Source organism: Mastacembelus armatus, chromosome 3 (genome assembly GCF_900324485.2).
Source record: "Mastacembelus armatus chromosome 3, fMasArm1.2, whole genome shotgun sequence".
Taxonomy (NCBI): domain Eukaryota; kingdom Metazoa; phylum Chordata; class Actinopteri; order Synbranchiformes; family Mastacembelidae; genus Mastacembelus; species Mastacembelus armatus.
The window spans coordinates 26,609,429-26,627,448 of NC_046635.1; the positions used below are offsets into that span (position 1 = coordinate 26,609,429).

Sequence of the window (18,020 nt, forward strand, 5' to 3'; positions counted from 1 at the left end):
ATATGCTATGTTCAGTGGAAAAGCTGAGAACAAACTGGCAAAAATAGTAGTGTTATAAAAATAACAGATACTCCTACAGCCAAAGTAATAATCTTTCAATTGTAGAGAGGCTGGTACGACGGACAGTGATGGGTGAGGTCAGAGAGGCTGGTGTGAAAGAGCAAACAGAGATTTCGCTAGAAGGACGTGTGGGAGAGCGCACTCTAACCTTCAAACCTGACAGAGGATCCTGCAGACCAGCAGACGTCTCAGCACTAAACTAGCAGGAAGTGAGGGGCTCAGCCTGCCTGGATCTGCAGGGTGAAAAATTGGAGCTTCAACATAAAGACCACCCAGAAACACTGAAACAGAAACACTGAATATTAGAGAGAAAAGAGACAAAGACTAAAACTGAATTAGATTCCCCAGTTTTTACATCAGATTTTAGGGCATTGAGTATGAGGAGACTAAAACAGAAAGAGCATCACTATTTATCAGTTTAAAATTGTGTTTTTATTGTCCCTCTTAAATAAATTCTATCATTGCCTTCCATATTTGCAGTCCACATGTCATCCAGCTTACTGTTGTTACTCCACACTCACAAGGCTATCACCACCCACATTTAGTGTCATATTTACAGCTTGTTCTGCTCCACCAAGTGATCAAAAATGAGTTAGACATAACAGAACCTGATTGTGCATGGTGCTATGAATGTTGTAGTAATGGCAGTAAGTATGCACATTGTTAATTACTGGCTGATTAAGCTCAGCTAGACCAACTCTGTGGGTGCAGACATGGACATTTTTACACAGTGGTGGACAGTAACTAAAAACATGACGTCTTACAGGAAATTGCTGTCATGAGGTCACTTGTACTTTGAGTGTTTCCATTTTCTGATACTTTATATTTCAAGGGAAATGTTGGGCTCTTACTCCATTGCATTATCTGGAAGCCACAGTTCCAACTTTGCAATTAGAGACTGAGTGGATATTAGATCAAAGTCCATGTTTTAGTTTATTTATTTCAGAACAAATGTCTGACTTTTTGAAATAGGATTTCCATATAGGTTGGATAGATGGATGCTGCACAGATGGATCCTTCCTGCCCTCTTGTGGCAGTGCTATTAACCCTAACATCAAAGTTTGACATTTTTGTCTTGAAATTTTTAGTTTTGGAAAAGTTTATTGCTGCTTAGTATGTCTTTTTCAGAGGTAACTAGACAGCTAAACTTGGCAGTGGGGTGATATGTTCACAGCAGTTGCTACCCAATATAAACAACTCTCTTCAAGCAAGTTAGCTAGAAGAGGAATATGGGATATAGAACAAAAAAATAAATGAAGGCAATAGGTCTACACCTACCTATATACTACAGTACCTACTGTACCAACCTGTTGATGTACACTGCATTGCACTGTAGATCACAAGTGTGGGTCACATACAGCACATACAATGGACAGCTTAAAGACATCTTGGAAAATGTTTTGTAATGTTAGTGTCCTTGAACTCTGCTCAGGAAATTGTTGAACTGTTCCTTTTACCACATAACCTGTTCATTGGAACAACAAAGATAAAGACATCTTTTTCTTACAGTTTAATATAAAAACATGACAAATGTCATAAAACTTTGCATGAAAAACTTACAAAATATCATAATACAGTTACAGACTAGCCTTGTTAACAGTAAATACAGATTTTCCATGCATTATCTATATGGCTCATATACTTATTTGTACTGGCGTCATATTCTTTGTGTGTCCAACATACTTGGCATTAAACCCTGGACAGATCGCCAGTTTGTCACAGAGCTGATACACAGAGACAGACTAACACTCACATTCACACCTATGGGCAACTTAGAGTCACCAATTATCTTAACCCAAACTGCATGTCTTTGGACTGTGGGAGTAACCCAGAGAAAACCCACACAGACATAAGAAAAACATGCAAACTCCAGGGTTCAAATTGCATTCAAACCTGGAACAGTGCTAACCACTGCTCCACCGTTCTACCGCTCAAAAAAAAAAAAAAAATCCAACACATCTTTCTTTTTTGCACTTATCAGAGAGAGCAGATCGGAAGTTAGCTGAAGGAGGTCAGACATCTGTTGATTTGCAGCGTGTCTTTTCTCTGAAAGTAAAATATATATGGAAAAATGAGTGTAGAGCCATGTTGGAGTCACTGTGAGACTGATCTTATAAAAAGGTTTCACTGAACGTTTTTTAGACTATAAATGTACTGACCCAGTATATAACTATATATACAGTAGGTTTACCCTCCACCACATCCTGAGTCTCTGTACACAGTCCGCTGTTACTTCTTACAGCTGTTCTGACAGTTTTAGCCTGAAGAATTTTTACTTTCACTACAGGATTACCTGAACCCTCCAGGGATTAATAAAGATCATCTCATCTCGCTTTTGTGTGTCTGTGGTGCTGCTGACTTACTGGAGCTCCAGCTTTAGCCGACGCAGCTTGTCATGAAGACGATCATTCTTCACCCTAATAGGACTGTCGGGGACGAACCAGGCTGCTATAAACTTACACACCACCACAACATGCTGAAGAAGCACACACACAAGACAATGCTTTAACTGGCTTCATCAGTCTAAATGAACACTGCTGCCTCACCCACATTTGCAGTACAAACCTCAAACAAGATGACGAAGGCAAAGCGCACAGCCAGAACCAACCAGAACTGTGAAGTTAGACTATAGTCCTCAGCACTCCTATAGTCTCTGTAGCTGCACACAAGACATTTGGCCAGTTTATAGTTTCCATGTGTGACCACTCTATACTGTCTGTTTGGACTCAGCAAGTCGTCTCACCTGCATGATGTGGCATTGTAGCCATACTCTGTCTTCATCTGTGAGTGCTGAAAGTCATTTTGAATTCCAGTGTGATTCAGAAAAGCTGTTGCCAGAGTGTCATTAATATAGCCTTCCATGCAGCTGAAACAACAAACAAACATGAACAGATGTTAAACAGAAACTACACTGGGATGTGTTATCAGGTACCAGCTGAAACATGACTGACTGCGTGAGAGTGATTCCATTAGCACACGGGCCATAACGGTAGCGATAGACGAGGCGTGGAATAAAGTCTGATGAGACTCCAATGACCAGACCATTAGCCATCACTGCCAACACACCGATGGCCTCCAGTACCTTCGTCCACACACCTGCAGAGAGAAGAATGCACTGTTAGATGAATAAGAAAAAAACCTGCTACACACCTAAAGTTGCTGTGATTATGAAACTGTTGGGAAACAAGCAAGAAAAACAAACTTTATATTTTCATACAGGTTGGAGGACCACTGCCTGTGTTATACATCAAACTTGGTCAACACTGCACAGAATTCAGAAGCTCTGCACAAGATACTGGCTTTATAAAGGCCCAGACGGTGGCACTATGACATACTGAAGGTCTCCTGTGTCTGTTCAAATATTGTAAGTCAATTCTTCAATTAGATTTGAGTTTTCTATTTGCTCTGACATTTGATGGCTGATGATTCAGTGATGTGTTGTATCAGCCTATTCCACTCTGACTCATAAAAACAGACATATCTCACCGATGTCGTTTGTCTTCCTGGGAACCAGCCGGCGCTCCAGGCGGACCATCTTGATGGCATCCAGACGGATCTCAAAGATGTTGTTGATGAGAGCCAGCAGGGGGGCAAGAGGGAATGCTGCCACAAATATGGTGGTGAAACTGAACTGGATCACTGGAGAGCAGAGTAAATCAGTGGGGGGACAAAAAACAAAAAACAAAAAAAAACAAAAAAAAAAAATCAGACAATAATTTCACTACAAATGTAGGTTTTAATTTTGGTTTCCTCTGGAGTAGAAATCTTGTAGATAATAAAAATACAACTTTAAATACCAAAGAATAGACTAATATACTGTAGATAAAAGTTCTAAGACAGGCTTGTTCCATCAGTAACACAACCTAACACAATAAGAAATAATGAATATTGTCAGCGTGCCTTATATATTTATTCATACATCCATTATCTACACCCACTTATTCCTAACCAGGGTCACAGGGATCTGCTGGAATCTATCCCTGTTCTCTTTGGGTGAAAGCAGGGGTACACCTTGGACAGGTCACTTTATATATTTAATATATATAAAATATATTACGAATAAAAATATAGTTGCACCTAGCAAAAACTAATGCAGTCCAATAAAGTGATAATGTCAGGTATGTGTAGTGAACTATGTGATCATTTTGTAGGATGTTTGTGCTGGACTGCATTATACACAGGTGTTTTTCTTAATCGGCCAACACTCACTGATATGAATGCAGCATTATACTGCAATAGGTTTAGCTAGGTGTACCTAACGAAATGACTACTGTGTGCCATATACACAGTATGTATATATATTTCAGCTTTGATGGTCAGGGGGAGATTGTGGCCCTACCCATCTCCAGGAACTCGTTGAACAGGCTGAAAGCGTCTGTGTTGGTCAGGTGGTAGTTACGCAGCCAGTCCCGAAGTTTGCAGATGTTACATGGTTCAACACATCCATCTTCATTACGGCAGGTCTTCCTGTAACAGTGACCGCACTTCCTCTCCAGCTTCTTTGCAGCATTTCTGCCCAGACAGCGCTTCAACCAGCTGGAAAACCCATGAATGAATGGAGAGTCTGACATGTTGACACTGTGAGACAGATCTGGTGAGGTCTATGGTGACAATGCCTGGATCTGAAGACTAAGTCATTACCAGCTCCTGCTTTACAAAGATGTTAAATAAAAACAAGGCAGACTCACGGCACAGTGAACTCAAAGATGTTGTTGATAGTCTGTTTGAGCACCATGATCACAGCCATCTGGATGAAGAGGTCTGTCAAACAACCACTGGGATGGCACTGCCAGACACAGAACACGTATAAGGGTGCAGATCTGCCAAATGAGCATCTCAAAACTAATTACTGTAAATCTCCTCCTCACCTCCTCCAGTCTCCACCGAGCGATGCGCACGTAGCTTCCTGGATGGCCGTTTATCCTGTAAAAAAAAGTTCTACTTCACACTGACATTCTGTATTTTAACCCTGTGAAATTAAGGTTATGCTGCTGAGCTACACTCGTTCAAATGAGCCAGCTCCTCTGTTTTCACTGTGGCACTGTACATGCTACAGGAAAAAGCAACTCAGACTGAACATACAGTGCTACTTATAGCTCTATGTAACAACCTGCTGCTACTGCTATCCTGACCGTTATCACATTCTTATAAATCTATCTGCAAAATGTATGGTTTAGGCATTCTGAGACAAGACTTGGTTTGTAAAGTTTACAATCTGCAATGCTGCACCTGCTCTGCTCCATGCACAATAAAGTAGCTAAAAAAAAATTTAAGGAAAAGGCTTCATCCACTCAGTGCTTATGATTTTATGTGGTGACCTTTCTAGAGAAATATTTAGATTTCCCCCGAATAAAAGACCGATAGTTACCTGCCCAGGAAGAAGGCAACATAGAAAAGTGAAGAGAAGAGAGTGAAGAACTGAAAGGTGAACATCTTGACTGTGAAACTCCTCTCTGTGGCAGCAAATGAGTTTGTCTCCTCTACACACACACACACACACACACACACACACACCACACACACAGAAACATGGAAAAATACTTATCTGCCAGCAAGTGGTGAGATTTTTGACAAAATATCTTAGAATATTTGATTTGGTCAAAAAATAGTCAGAAATGTACAGTATATATGTTAAGTAGACTTCATTGTCTTACATTTATAATGAAAAACATCAGTTTTTTAAATTGTATTTCAATGCCTTTGCACTGTATTTATCATTGATAGGACATATTAAATAAGGCATCACACTTTATTCTCACCGATGGCACACAGCTGGAAGGCGACCGATCTGTTTATCTACAGGTGGTGGTGAAGGAAAGATGTCAAGTTGATTAGTACAGGATGTGATTATGCTTCATAAATGCAGTGATATGATATGAAGCTCATCTATTCATATAGAAGGGCTAACAATAATAGCACCATCTGTTGTACTAGACATTGCTGTAGATACAGTAGCTTATTTGGCTTTATGTCTGTATGTTCAGAGTGCTGTATTATTCTCTTGGGACCTCACACTACTTCATGGAACTTTATGTTCCCCCAAATGAATTTACAGGGTTTCTTCACTTAAATCCTCAATAAATAAAATTATTTATGGCTAGAGAAACCGTACCCGGGTCATGATCTGAATGGTGATGTAGTGCAGCACAGCTCCCAGCAACACAGCCACAGTGTTGGCATTTTCTTTCACAAAATCCCAGTGGCTGCTCTCAGACATCAAAGCTGCAGCCACCACTCGAAACACCACCAGAGCAAGAGCAAGACCAATGATGATCACCAGCTGAAACACAAACACACATAGACATGTCTTAATGCTAAAACACCTGCTGTTACTGCTGCTGTCCATCCACATTGTTTATCTCATCCCATTTTGCTACAGTCTTTCTTTATTCTCCTTTCTGTTGAGCTTCAATCTAATTTGAACATTTTTCTGTGTTATATTAAACTGCACTCATGTTCTTAAAGCAGCAAATATCAAGATCTTTCAAGATGGCAACACAGATGTCATCCCATTGAGTTTCAATTGGCCTGTTGGTTGTGACTGAGCTTGATTTTATAGATTCCTTTGACAGTCAGTCACCAGTGATCTGTGAACATCTCCTCCCACCAAGAGTTTTCTGCGAAATACATTTCTTCTTAACACCTACGTATATTGCATACCACACACAAAAGCTTCATAAACACCACACCCATTTCTAAGTATTACTCTACAAAGGGTTCAGTGCTGTATGGGTGTCTTACCATGAGTGTTACAAGAATAAGGACCAGAGTGCTTCGCAGGTAGGAGTGCCTGAACTGTTTTGGTGTACAGTTTTGATCGTTGACTATATCCAGAATCAATTCCTCCTGTTAGCACACATGCACACAAACACACACAAACACACAGACATATTATCAATATCTATGCAGTGATGAAGATGGGTAAGTGTGGGTGAACGCTCCAGAATAAGCCAGTAAAAGACTTTGAGAAAACTCTTTCCAAGGTCAAAAGTTATGTGGCCAAATTAAGGTCAGTAAAATTAGCAAAGTAGCAGTAAAGTAATATACATCGATATCTGGTGATCTAAAGTATCTGCAGTAAGAACATACTGGGGTACCCTTCGTTCACCTAAAAAACTAGATTCATTAAGTGTAATTTCCACCAGTATGATTCAGCTGACATTTCCACAGCCTGTACAGTTTCACAGCAAGCAGGCACTGAGTTTGTCTGGTGCTGCTTCTTAAACATGCAGGCTGCAGTTTGTGTTTACACTTCTGCCACTAACATACAGGTCTGTACAGTGTCTTAACAGCAGTGTGTTCGTTTCCTGTCAGAAGTCATTTTCTACAGTAAATAGAGGATAAATGTGGTGACGTGTTTATGTAAATCCTAAATTGGGCCTTTTAATTATATTCCGGCTTTTAACTTTACATGGGACATTGGAAGCCAGGCCATTCATCTCCATGTATGCACATTTCTGCCCAATAAACGCTGAATGCATCAGTTGAAGGCTCTCAGCTGTGGGCTGACTGGACCCAATCACAGCTCATTTGGGCAAGAGGAGGGGTGCAATGAATATAATCTAATAATTATGCAGACAGCAGTACTTACCTCTTCTTCAGACCAGTCAAAGACCTTCCACTGACAAACATATCTGGCTCTGGTTCTCTTCCAGAACTCAAGGAACAAAGTGGCTGAAAACAAACAAAAAAAAACCAAAACAAAACACAGAAGTAACCAGTTAAAGAGGATCACAGCAGATCACAAAACCATCACATCAGATCAGGTACTCACCCCAGATCGCCATGAACATAGCAAAGGCTACAGTGCCCTCATTGTCAAACAGATGGCTGACCTGTGTGGATATAACACATCATGTATGACATGAGGAAGGAAAATGACGTATTTCAGTTATTGTAGTAGGGGACCCTAACAATGTGGCATTACAAGCTTAAGACCAAAAAGAAACATATTTAAAAGGGGCACTGACAATTTTACATACGACAGCCAGTTTACTTGTAAAACAATTTGTGTGTTTTCTTTGTAATTTGAAAAAAATTCTACTTAAGTTACACACACACTATAAAGATTTGACTTAAAACATCATAAATATCAGTAAAGCTGCATTATAGTGTTTTCGGCAATCTGAATCCAGATCTGGGAATATATCAACCTCTGCTTCTTTGGTCTTTCTTTTCTATTTGTTTCTCAGGCCTGACCCAGAGTCACCTTTCTATTCCAGGATATGTGTAGATGATTAAGGTAATCATTATGTTGGAATGACAACATGATAAATACCCCAATTATCACTGTGATCACACAAAGTAATGATGTGATCATTATTACTGTTTTTGTGTGTTACAAACCAGTTTAAGTGAGTTGCATTCACATATACATGCAGCTACATTCTGATGTGACTGGACAGCAACTGATTGTCAGAGACAAGAGGAGGTTACCTTAGCATAGGTGCAGGTGTCTGACAGCTGCCATACTTTGCACCTGTTATCACAGCGAGGACACATCGTGATGTTGGACTCACACACTTCCTTACTGAGGACACAGACACACAAATATTGCAGAGTTAATTAAAATAAAAGTCAGGTGCATTGTGGTAATTACTCAGTTTCTGCTTTTCTGCATAAACATTATCAGTAGGAAGGGTTTGTTTCTCGTGGCTCAGTTGAAGTAATATGTTTTCAACTGAACTACTGGAAGTCCCCGAAGTCATACATTTTCCAATTCTAAACACATTTAAGGGGACATTACAACAACACAAAAGAACCATTTACCACATAACACGACTTTTATATACAATATATCTGTATCTGACTCACATGAGAGGATTGGTGTTGAAAAAGGCAAGTCCGTACAGGAACACAACAACACCCAGAGCAGCAGCTGGAATCAGCAGCTTGGTGTACCAGCTCAGCCACAGGTAGTACAAGGCCACCTTCTCTCCAAAGTAAGATCTGCATGGAGGAAATTAAAATGCTCCAGAAAAATGCTTGCAATATGTCCCTAGAAGCATCAACAAGAGGCAAACACCAGTAAGACCTCCCCCAATTCCTCACGCAACTAAGGACTAAATGAGTACAACACTGTGACTGTCTGAAAATGTGCTCTGCTTTCCACAACAGTATCATTTATTGTGAATGACAGGTAGTAAGCTTCAGGGAAGTGCATGAACACTTTAGACTTTAATGCAAAGGGATGACATGTCATACCATTGAGTTGGTTTCAACAATACAAGTCCAAGCACGGTGACTATTTTTAAAATGAATATAGCTGCACATATGGGTTTATATCATTTCTCCTATTTAACCTGATTTCTGTTGACATGTAGGGAAACTATGCTTTTACAAACAGCATGGATCATCCCACACATCTGACTTAGAGGTTTCTAACGCTGATATTAAGTCCACATATTAAATACAAAATTATACAAAACTGCAAACCCTCTAAAAACAGGAAGTGTATTGTTGCTGTGGATGCACTGACTTGACTTCGCTGAATGGTTGTGCTGTAAACAGATGTGACCATTGAGCCCACTTCTTCCTCAGCTGTTTCTGCTTCTTTCTCTGAGAATCATAAAACAAAACACAGACATTGTGTTTTGAGCCTATGCGATGATTTGCTAAGAGTCACAATAATATTAAACCATTTGGCCATTCTTGTTTTTTACTCTGAACAGCAGAAAGAAAACAACAGTATTTCTGTTTTATAACAGAAAGAACCAATTGAAACTGAGCATGTTGTATCAAGACCTCCAGACTTTGGATCAAATTGCTTGTCAAAAGTAGGCGTGTGATACTGAACGGATTACAGACATTGTTAATATGTCAGATGCATATTTAATGTTAGAAATCTTTTAATCAACATGTTACATTTTCTTTCAGTATATATACATTATTTCTCCTGTGTATATTAAACATCCTTGACATCTTTCTTTACAGACGAATTCAGTTCTATATGTGATATTTGGATCATCTGTCACCTGATGATTAATATTAAAGGAATCAAACTCACCTCATGGAGGCAGAACATTGTTTCAAAAACGTTGTTCTTCAACAGTTCGTTCAGGCTCTCTGAAAGAAGAAACACCAACATTTCTGCATGAAAGGCTGCTGTGTTTTCTGTCTCATATAACGTGTTTCATAGCTGTCAATATTCCTAGTGTGATAGTGTACACAGATTAAACAAGGAATCTGATCACACTCACCTCCTGTGTTGATAAAGGTCTGTTCGAGGATGAAATGGACAATCCGTATCCTAGAGATACAATAACAGTTTAAATGAAGTAAGTTCATCTGCAGAGTCAAACTGAGCCTGCTTTTGTGACTTTGTGTATTTCGACTGTACAGGTGCTGGTAACCACCATACAATTACTCATCTGTCTGTGTATCTTTTCTTCTCTTACAATTTTTGGGCTTTTTGCATTTCCAAATACAAACTCACACCATTTGTAGTGTTGCCGTAAGTGAAGAAGGCAAAATCCAAATACACCACCCAAACTTTCAGAGATGTTGCATTTAAAACGTCTTTAACAAAGAAGAGAAAAAAAGCCAAAAATGCTGCTGTAAATCCTGGCAGTTAAAAGAAATAACTTACAGAAGACAAAATATATCTATATATATATATATATATATAGATATATCTATATATATATATATAGATATATCTATATATATATATATAGATATATCTATATATATATATAGATATATCTATATATATATATATATAGATATATCTATATATATATATATAGATATATCTATATATATATATATAGATATATCTATATATATATATATATATAGATATATCTATATATATATATAGATATATCTATATATATATATAGATATATCTATATATATATATATATATATATATATATATATCTATATATATATATCTATATATATCTATATCCATCCATCCATCTTCTATACCCGCTTTTCCTGTTCAGGGTCACGGGGATCCGCTGGAGCCTATCCCAGCTCTCTCTAGGGTGGAAGGCAGGGGTACACCCTAGACAGGTCACCAGTCTGTCGCAGGGCCACATATAGACACACAAAGACAGACAACCTCACACACTCACACTCACTCCTACGGGCAATTTAGAGTCACCAATCAACCTGACATACATGTTTTTGGACTGTGGGAGGAAACCGGAGTACCCGGAGTAAACCCACGCAAGCACAGGGAGAACATGCAAACTCCACACAGAAAGGCCGGGATGCGAACCCACGACCTTCTTGCTGTGAGGCAACAGTGCTAACCACTCAGCCACCATGCTGCCCATATCTATATCTATATATATATATATATATATCTATCTATATCTATATATCTATATATCTATATCTATATCTATATCTATATATATATTGACCCTCCAGGTATTGGGTTTGTTTTTGACCAAACCAATATTTATGTTGCTGTCTTTAACGATACAGTGACGGAGAGTAACACGACTGAAGAAACAAGACAAAAGAAAGGAATGAGGAGGCCTGTGCATCTGTTTTCACTGTCACCATGCACATTTGTTTCTAATGTTTGTCCACCAGGCTAATCATCCCTCCAGACGCTGATGATATAATGCATAAGCACCTATCTTTGGGTTTCCATTGCTTTAATTTCTTGTCATTTAACAGCTTTTGTAAATGCAGTTATGAGATTATCGGTTGATGTGCTGTACTCACTACCTGCAACATTCAGATTCTGGTTCATTATCATTTCCACACATGTCCATAATGTACACACAGTCAGGGCTGTGTGCAGACATTTTGGGGGGCAACCCTCTCACAATAAAAGAAGTACAGTAATCAACAGCCATGTGAAAAAGAGAGTACACCCTCTTTCAGTTCTATTGTTTTTAAATATCAGAACATCAAATCATTTGGTCCTTACCAGATTTTAAAATGAGGTAAACAACATATGACCAACACCATATGACACAGTTTACTCAAAAACAAATCCAAAAAGCAGAAGTTACTTAATCATCACAGGATTTTCTGGAGAAATCAAATTTCCATTTGTTGAGCTGTTGTCATGTGTTGTCTGGCTCAGCTGGTTCAGAGATGATTTGGTTGAGAATTGCATGTAGCGTCACACAGCTCTGCTGCACAAACATGAGCCAATAAAGCAGGTGGAGACACCCACACAGTCTGTGTGACCAAGGCATGTTGATATGCACATGTGTGTTTGAATCAGAGCCCTGTATGTTTTCCAGAGCAACAGCTGCTACAGCGCATGAAGCACTGGGCATAAACTGACCAATTTAAAGAAAGTATTTTCTCCACCCCATTTATATCAATGCAGCTAGGTCAAATAACAGGAACGCCTCTGTGTAACTCTATAGTTCAACAGCAGCACAGCCTGCAAAATGAGTACACACTTAAATATACATCTATGTAAAAGTTTGATTGAAAACTGAACACTATCATCTATCAATACCTGACACCTGTGTGTGTAGGTGTGTGTGTTACCTGGTAGTCTGAGTGACAGCGCCACTCGTTTCTCCACAACAGTTGCAGGAGTCTGAGACTTTGAGCAGATATTGGTAGTCTTCAAACATCTCGCGGGCAGCACGCAGGCCGTAGAACACTTTGTCTTCATGGTAAAGTGTCTTACAAGCACAAACACCACACTCATTAGTGGGTTAAAGTTTACCTCATTTATACAAAGATTTATTGGCAATAACTAAACAAAGCCACCCCAATGTTCTAATTAGAGCTGCTGGCATCTCAGAAGCACAGACATGATATCTAATGTGACATCCAGCAGGACATATATGAGGCTTTTGATTCATACAGTCATACTTAGTATTCATCCTACTTTACATTATCTGTCAGGTCACTGTGTGCTAAAGGGACTCACGGTGACACTGATGTTTTTCTTCTCGAGTTGCTGGATGAAGGCTCTCTGTCTCTGAGCCTTCTGGTCTTTTTCATCATCCACCTTCTGGGCCACCAGGACATAGTCAAATGACCTCTGGGTGGGCTGTTTAAACACAAAACACCCCAAATGTTGATGGACACTAAAGGATGAAACAAGAAGTCTTTGACGATCATTACTGATTGGACTTTTACAGATCACACTCCTTTCAGATTTACAGTTAGGTGTCCATGCCCAAAATGCTGTTATCACAGCCACATCACTCAGTGTCTGGTCAGCTGTGTGTACACGAGAAAACAAGCACACAACTATTGCCATCAGTTTTCATATGAACAACTGTGGTCAGAGCTATAAATGTTATCCAGGAGAGACTGTGTGAAAACAGAAGTTACCTCCCTCTTTGAACAACATCATGTCCCCCTCCTGTCTGTGATGTTCTGCTGTTTAACCAAACTCACAGCATGAACAGTCACTGCAAACAAACTTTGGATTTCCACCGTTATTGCACAGCACAACTTATAAACTATCTCAGAACAAACATAATGTGAGCTTTATAGATTACATGATGAAGGATAGGATACGGGCACAGTGGAGAGGTGGTTAGCACTGTTGCCTCCAAGTGACAAGGCTCCAAATGTCGTGCAAAACAGAAACTTTGTTCTTCTTTTTGGGGCAGGAAATTTAGAAAACCTGATTTTCCAGCAAGCTTTCTTCCTGGAGAATGTAGCTTTTCTTACCACACATGCATGAAATCTAGTTTCTTATCAGCTTTTCACGTGTGCGCATGTGCATGATGCATGCGCTGATATGCCAAAATCAAACTATGCTCTAAAACAAGATGTAACTGATATAGTTCAGCATTATAGATGTTTAGGCATTTGGTTAGATAGCCAATAGGCAGTGTCAATTCTGCTCATAAATTAAACACTCAAATTGATTTATTATGCTGAAACAGAACTTAAACAACTGAAAGAGCAACCCACTATGCTGTCCACATTATGGAGTCATCCTGTATGTTCACACTGCTGCTTCTGCTCTTAAACCACTGGAGCAGTTACATCAATTCATTACACAAGGCAGCTATAGTACTCACCAGCAAGTTGCATGAAAACTCTGCTGTCAGTCTTATCTTCTATGACTAATACAGTTCAAAATAACCTTAAGTCTGTTTGCATCTATCCATTATCTACACCTGCTTAGTCCTCTTTAGGGTCACAGGGATCTGCTAAAGCCTATTCCAGCTCTCGGTGGGTGAAAGGCAGGGGTACACTCTGTTTCTCTCTATTCTCACACTGCTCTGCCAGTACTTCAACACATACACACAGCAAAACAAAGTCAGGACCAAAACAGTGTCTTTTGTTACTCCTACAGCCATATCAGATCAGACAACTATTATCAGCAATTAATCAGCTCGCTCAGTGCAAACACGTGTGCCAAATAAAAACAGACCCCTGTAAAACACACCTCTGTCTTGTCTACATGTTGTATCTCGGTATTCATGTTTGTTTATTATGTCCGTCAGCTGCTTTCTGTCTCAGGAAACACTTGTTCAGATGTTTTCACTGTAAATGTAAATGTAAATCTATAACCTTGATTTGGTGAAAACACCAAGTGAGGTTTCACTCAAGTTAAACTCAGATCAGGTCTTGTTGTTCTCCCTCACTCCCTCACTGATGAAATAACTGACAGATTAAAAGACAGGAGTGGATGTGGGACAGTAAACACTGAGCTCCAGGTACATGTTCATATAATATTTAAATATGACATCAGACATGAACAGGTTCATTATATTATCGTGAACAGTGAAATAAGATAAAACTCTGTTCATGTCTGATGTTCCATACCTGCTCAATACAGACTCAAAGAGTCTTTTCATATGCTCAGACAGATCATGTGTTTGTTACTGCCCACACCCTGCCTTTACTTATCTTGTATGGAAAGTTCAGATGAGAAGAGGACAGAGAGTTAGTGGATTCTTACCGTTGAATGAAGTAAAGGCTCTGTGCTGTTGCTGTCCTGTCTGTCAAACAGCTCGATGTCTTCCTTTAAGACACAGATCAGGTCAACATTACAACAACACATACATACAACACATACAACAGTACATCCATGTTGTATCATACTGAGTTTGTGGTCTCACATTACATACTTACAGATAAATACACTTTGACCAGCCTAACAATAAAAGAACTGTGTTTAAATACAGAGCTTAACCCCAAATTCCTTATGAAGGATTTTTGTGTTATCTTTTTATGTTTTCTTTAACTTACTGGAAAAATATAAATAGGTTCGCTTCTACCAGATGCACCGTTTAGTGTTCTGTGCAAAGGGCTCGCAGAGTGCAGAGTGCAATAGTGTGGTTTGGTCTGCCTGTGTCTAACTACTGTATTATTTAGAAACAAAAACATCATACAATTTTGAGACTGGAACCATGAAACAATTACCATCATTTTTATCTGAAAAATAGCATAAATGAGAAATCCATTTTCAAATCCTTTATCTGTTGATTATTTTTCTTTGGACTGATTAATACTTTAGCTCTAGTGGCCCCCAGTTACTGTTTATTTCAACACATATTAGAGACACCTCTCAGTCACTGCTTAGCAGCTGCACAGACTCCTCGATGACATTCATCAACACTTCTGTGAAGCCCTGAACACAAACTGAACTTTATCACTTTCAAAAAGGAGAATTTATTACAGGACTGTGATTCACCTAAATACATTATTTGCCAACTCCAACATATTTATTGACAGCTGCTGGAGCGTCTTTTTGTGTGTCAGATATATATAACAGATATTCAGCAGCCTTCAGGTCCAGACCTGCCCAACATACTCAGCTCATCCACTGGTTTGTTTTGTTCTACGGCCTTAACTCTCAAACACTATTCACAGCATAATCCATACCTTTTACAGCAGACACAGGTTGGTACGTTGGCCTAGTTGCTATTCTGGGAGAGCACTGGCTCTACAGTAGTCCTGTCTACTGCAGTCAGCTTTTACTATGGGTGTGACTTTGACTGCTCCCGGTGACAAACAGGTTTCATTTCTGACTTGCTCAGCCTACACACAAACATAAGCCACATCATGTGCCATCGCTGATCTTCACACAGCACCCACTCATTCCTCTCTTGGTTTTCACCTTGTCTCTTTCAGCACACATGCTAAACACTGATTCTGAAATGAGCCATTAAACTGAACATTTTGAACTGTTGGTTCAAGCATCATGTTTATCAATTTTCTAACATTTTACAAACAAATATTAATTATTTGACAAACAATACAAAGCTCAAATGTTATAGGCCTGTAGGAATAAAATGTATTTCCATCTACGTATTTCAGTATGAATTTGATGATGCTGTATACAGCCCGTCATGTTTGGTGCCTGAGTGTCAATGAAGTGAGGATGAGGACTTTAATGTGAATCTGCACGTGAATGAACCAGTCCGATAGTGAACGATGAATATGCCAGATGTATTAGAATATCTAATGATGGCTGCTGGGAACATTTGTTAGCAGGAGCGAGATTGAATTAAAATGAAGCTATGAAATCAACACTTATAGAGTTAAATTAAAAGGAACAGATAAAAGAAGTTTGTTTAGAACATGTTGGAGGTTTTTCAACAGTTTGTAAAATAAACTGAAGTTAGAAGAGAAAAAATAAAGTTTGTGTTTACCTCGAGAGTCTTGAAGAACATGTTGGACGATGATGCGAAGTTGTCAAGTTTGCTCACAAGAGAAAACTACATCCAACTGCTGTGTCCGTTTTGTTAACGTGGGGACTCGGTCACGCCTGCATCATGTACATGAACCAACTCCAGCTGCCACAAGCAAACATTCAACTTTTATTCACCATATAACTCTGCTCCTCTCTTCACTTCCGCATACTTACCGTGGCGTCTGTGCATTTTACCTCAACAGGTGACTCTGTGCCATTTCACCTGGAACCGATGACGTCACCATCGCCACGAATGGACGCGGCAATATGACGGTGCGTTCACGTTCCACAGGGAAAACTGTAACATTCCTACTACTCAGATGCACCTATGACATACTGTTTAGTATTCAGCATATTTTATATCTGTCCCTCTAACCACAAATCATCACCTACCTCCATTAACTGTATATAAGAAGTCATCATGAGTCAGTTATCAGCACAGGTAAAGTGTGAGAGATATGACAATCTAAAGAATAATTCATTTTACTGAAAATCCAAAGAGAAAATTGCAAATAAAGTATTTTAAAAATCATATCTATCCTTTCATTTCACATCAGATTTTTTTTCAATGAGAAAAAACAGATGATCATATATTTGTTTTTGAGCTATATAAGAAGAAATGTACAAAGATCAAATCTAGCTGCCAGTTATTGAGCACATGCTTTACATCTATTACATGGGCCACACATTTATCTGTCCTTTCACCTATAAAGTAAACAGTAAGACTGAATGGGTGTGGTGCTTGCATGTTCATGTATTTCTAATGTCACATTTAATTTTAAAACACTAATTATTTTCATGCCACACTTAGATAATTAGTTAAATTAATAACAAAGAAGTTGGGTCTGTTCCATGAACCAGATTGATCTGGAGAAAAACCTGGAGCAGGTTTATTCACATCAGGATTAAGCTCAGAAGTGCTCCAGTTTTACCAGCAAAGCTGCTTCTTCAAACCTGAACACACCTCACATATTTGTGTTCTAGAAACCACTACATCCATCCCTCCATTATCTATATGCGCTTATTCCTAGAGTCACAAGGATCTGCCGGAGTCTATCCCAGCTCTCTTTGGGTGGAAGGCAGGGGTACACCCTGGACAGGTCACCAGTCCATCACAGGGCCACATAGAGACAAACAACCTCACACACTCACACTCAATCCTATGGGCAATTTAGAGTCACCAATCAACCTTTTTGGACTGTGGGAGGAAACCGGAGAACCTGGAGAAAACCTGGAGAAACACATGCAAAGGAAGAACACGTAAACTCCACACAGAAAGTCCTCTGCTGGGTTTTGAACCAGCAACCTTCTTACTGTGAGGCAACAGTGCTACCCACTCTCCACCATGTTGCCCTCAGAA

General features: G+C 39.3%; 1 protein-coding gene across 4 annotated transcripts; it reads right to left on the reverse strand.

Annotated features, from left to right (window-relative positions):
* Window positions 1–192: 192 nt before the first annotated feature.
* Window positions 193–16,886, reverse strand: ano9b (anoctamin 9b). Of its 4 annotated transcripts, XM_026293327.2 has the most exons (25): window positions 16,856–16,886; window positions 16,620–16,763; window positions 14,924–14,986; window positions 12,926–13,048; window positions 12,535–12,674; window positions 10,260–10,309; window positions 10,067–10,125; window positions 9,539–9,618; window positions 8,875–9,009; window positions 8,497–8,590; window positions 7,835–7,895; window positions 7,652–7,734; window positions 6,802–6,906; window positions 6,173–6,340; window positions 5,820–5,856; window positions 5,429–5,540; window positions 4,929–4,983; window positions 4,749–4,846; window positions 4,400–4,596; window positions 3,547–3,699; window positions 3,012–3,156; window positions 2,804–2,926; window positions 2,626–2,719; window positions 2,424–2,536; window positions 193–2,106 (listed from the first exon to the last, which is right to left on the reverse strand). In XM_026293327.2, exons 2-25 carry the CDS (start codon window positions 16,638–16,640, stop codon window positions 2,073–2,075), a joined length of 2,343 nt encoding a protein of 780 aa, XP_026149112.1. In that variant the 5' UTR covers window positions 16,641–16,763; window positions 16,856–16,886; the 3' UTR covers window positions 193–2,072. The 4 variants fall into 4 exon arrangements, with proteins under 4 accessions (XP_026149112.1, XP_026149111.1, XP_026149114.1 ...); XM_026293326.2 differs by lacking the exon at window positions 16,856–16,886 and having other exon boundaries at window positions 16,620–16,849; XM_026293329.2 differs by lacking the exons at window positions 16,620–16,763; window positions 16,856–16,886 and adding an exon at window positions 15,850–15,924.
* Between the last annotated feature and the right edge of the window lie 1,134 nt (window positions 16,887–18,020).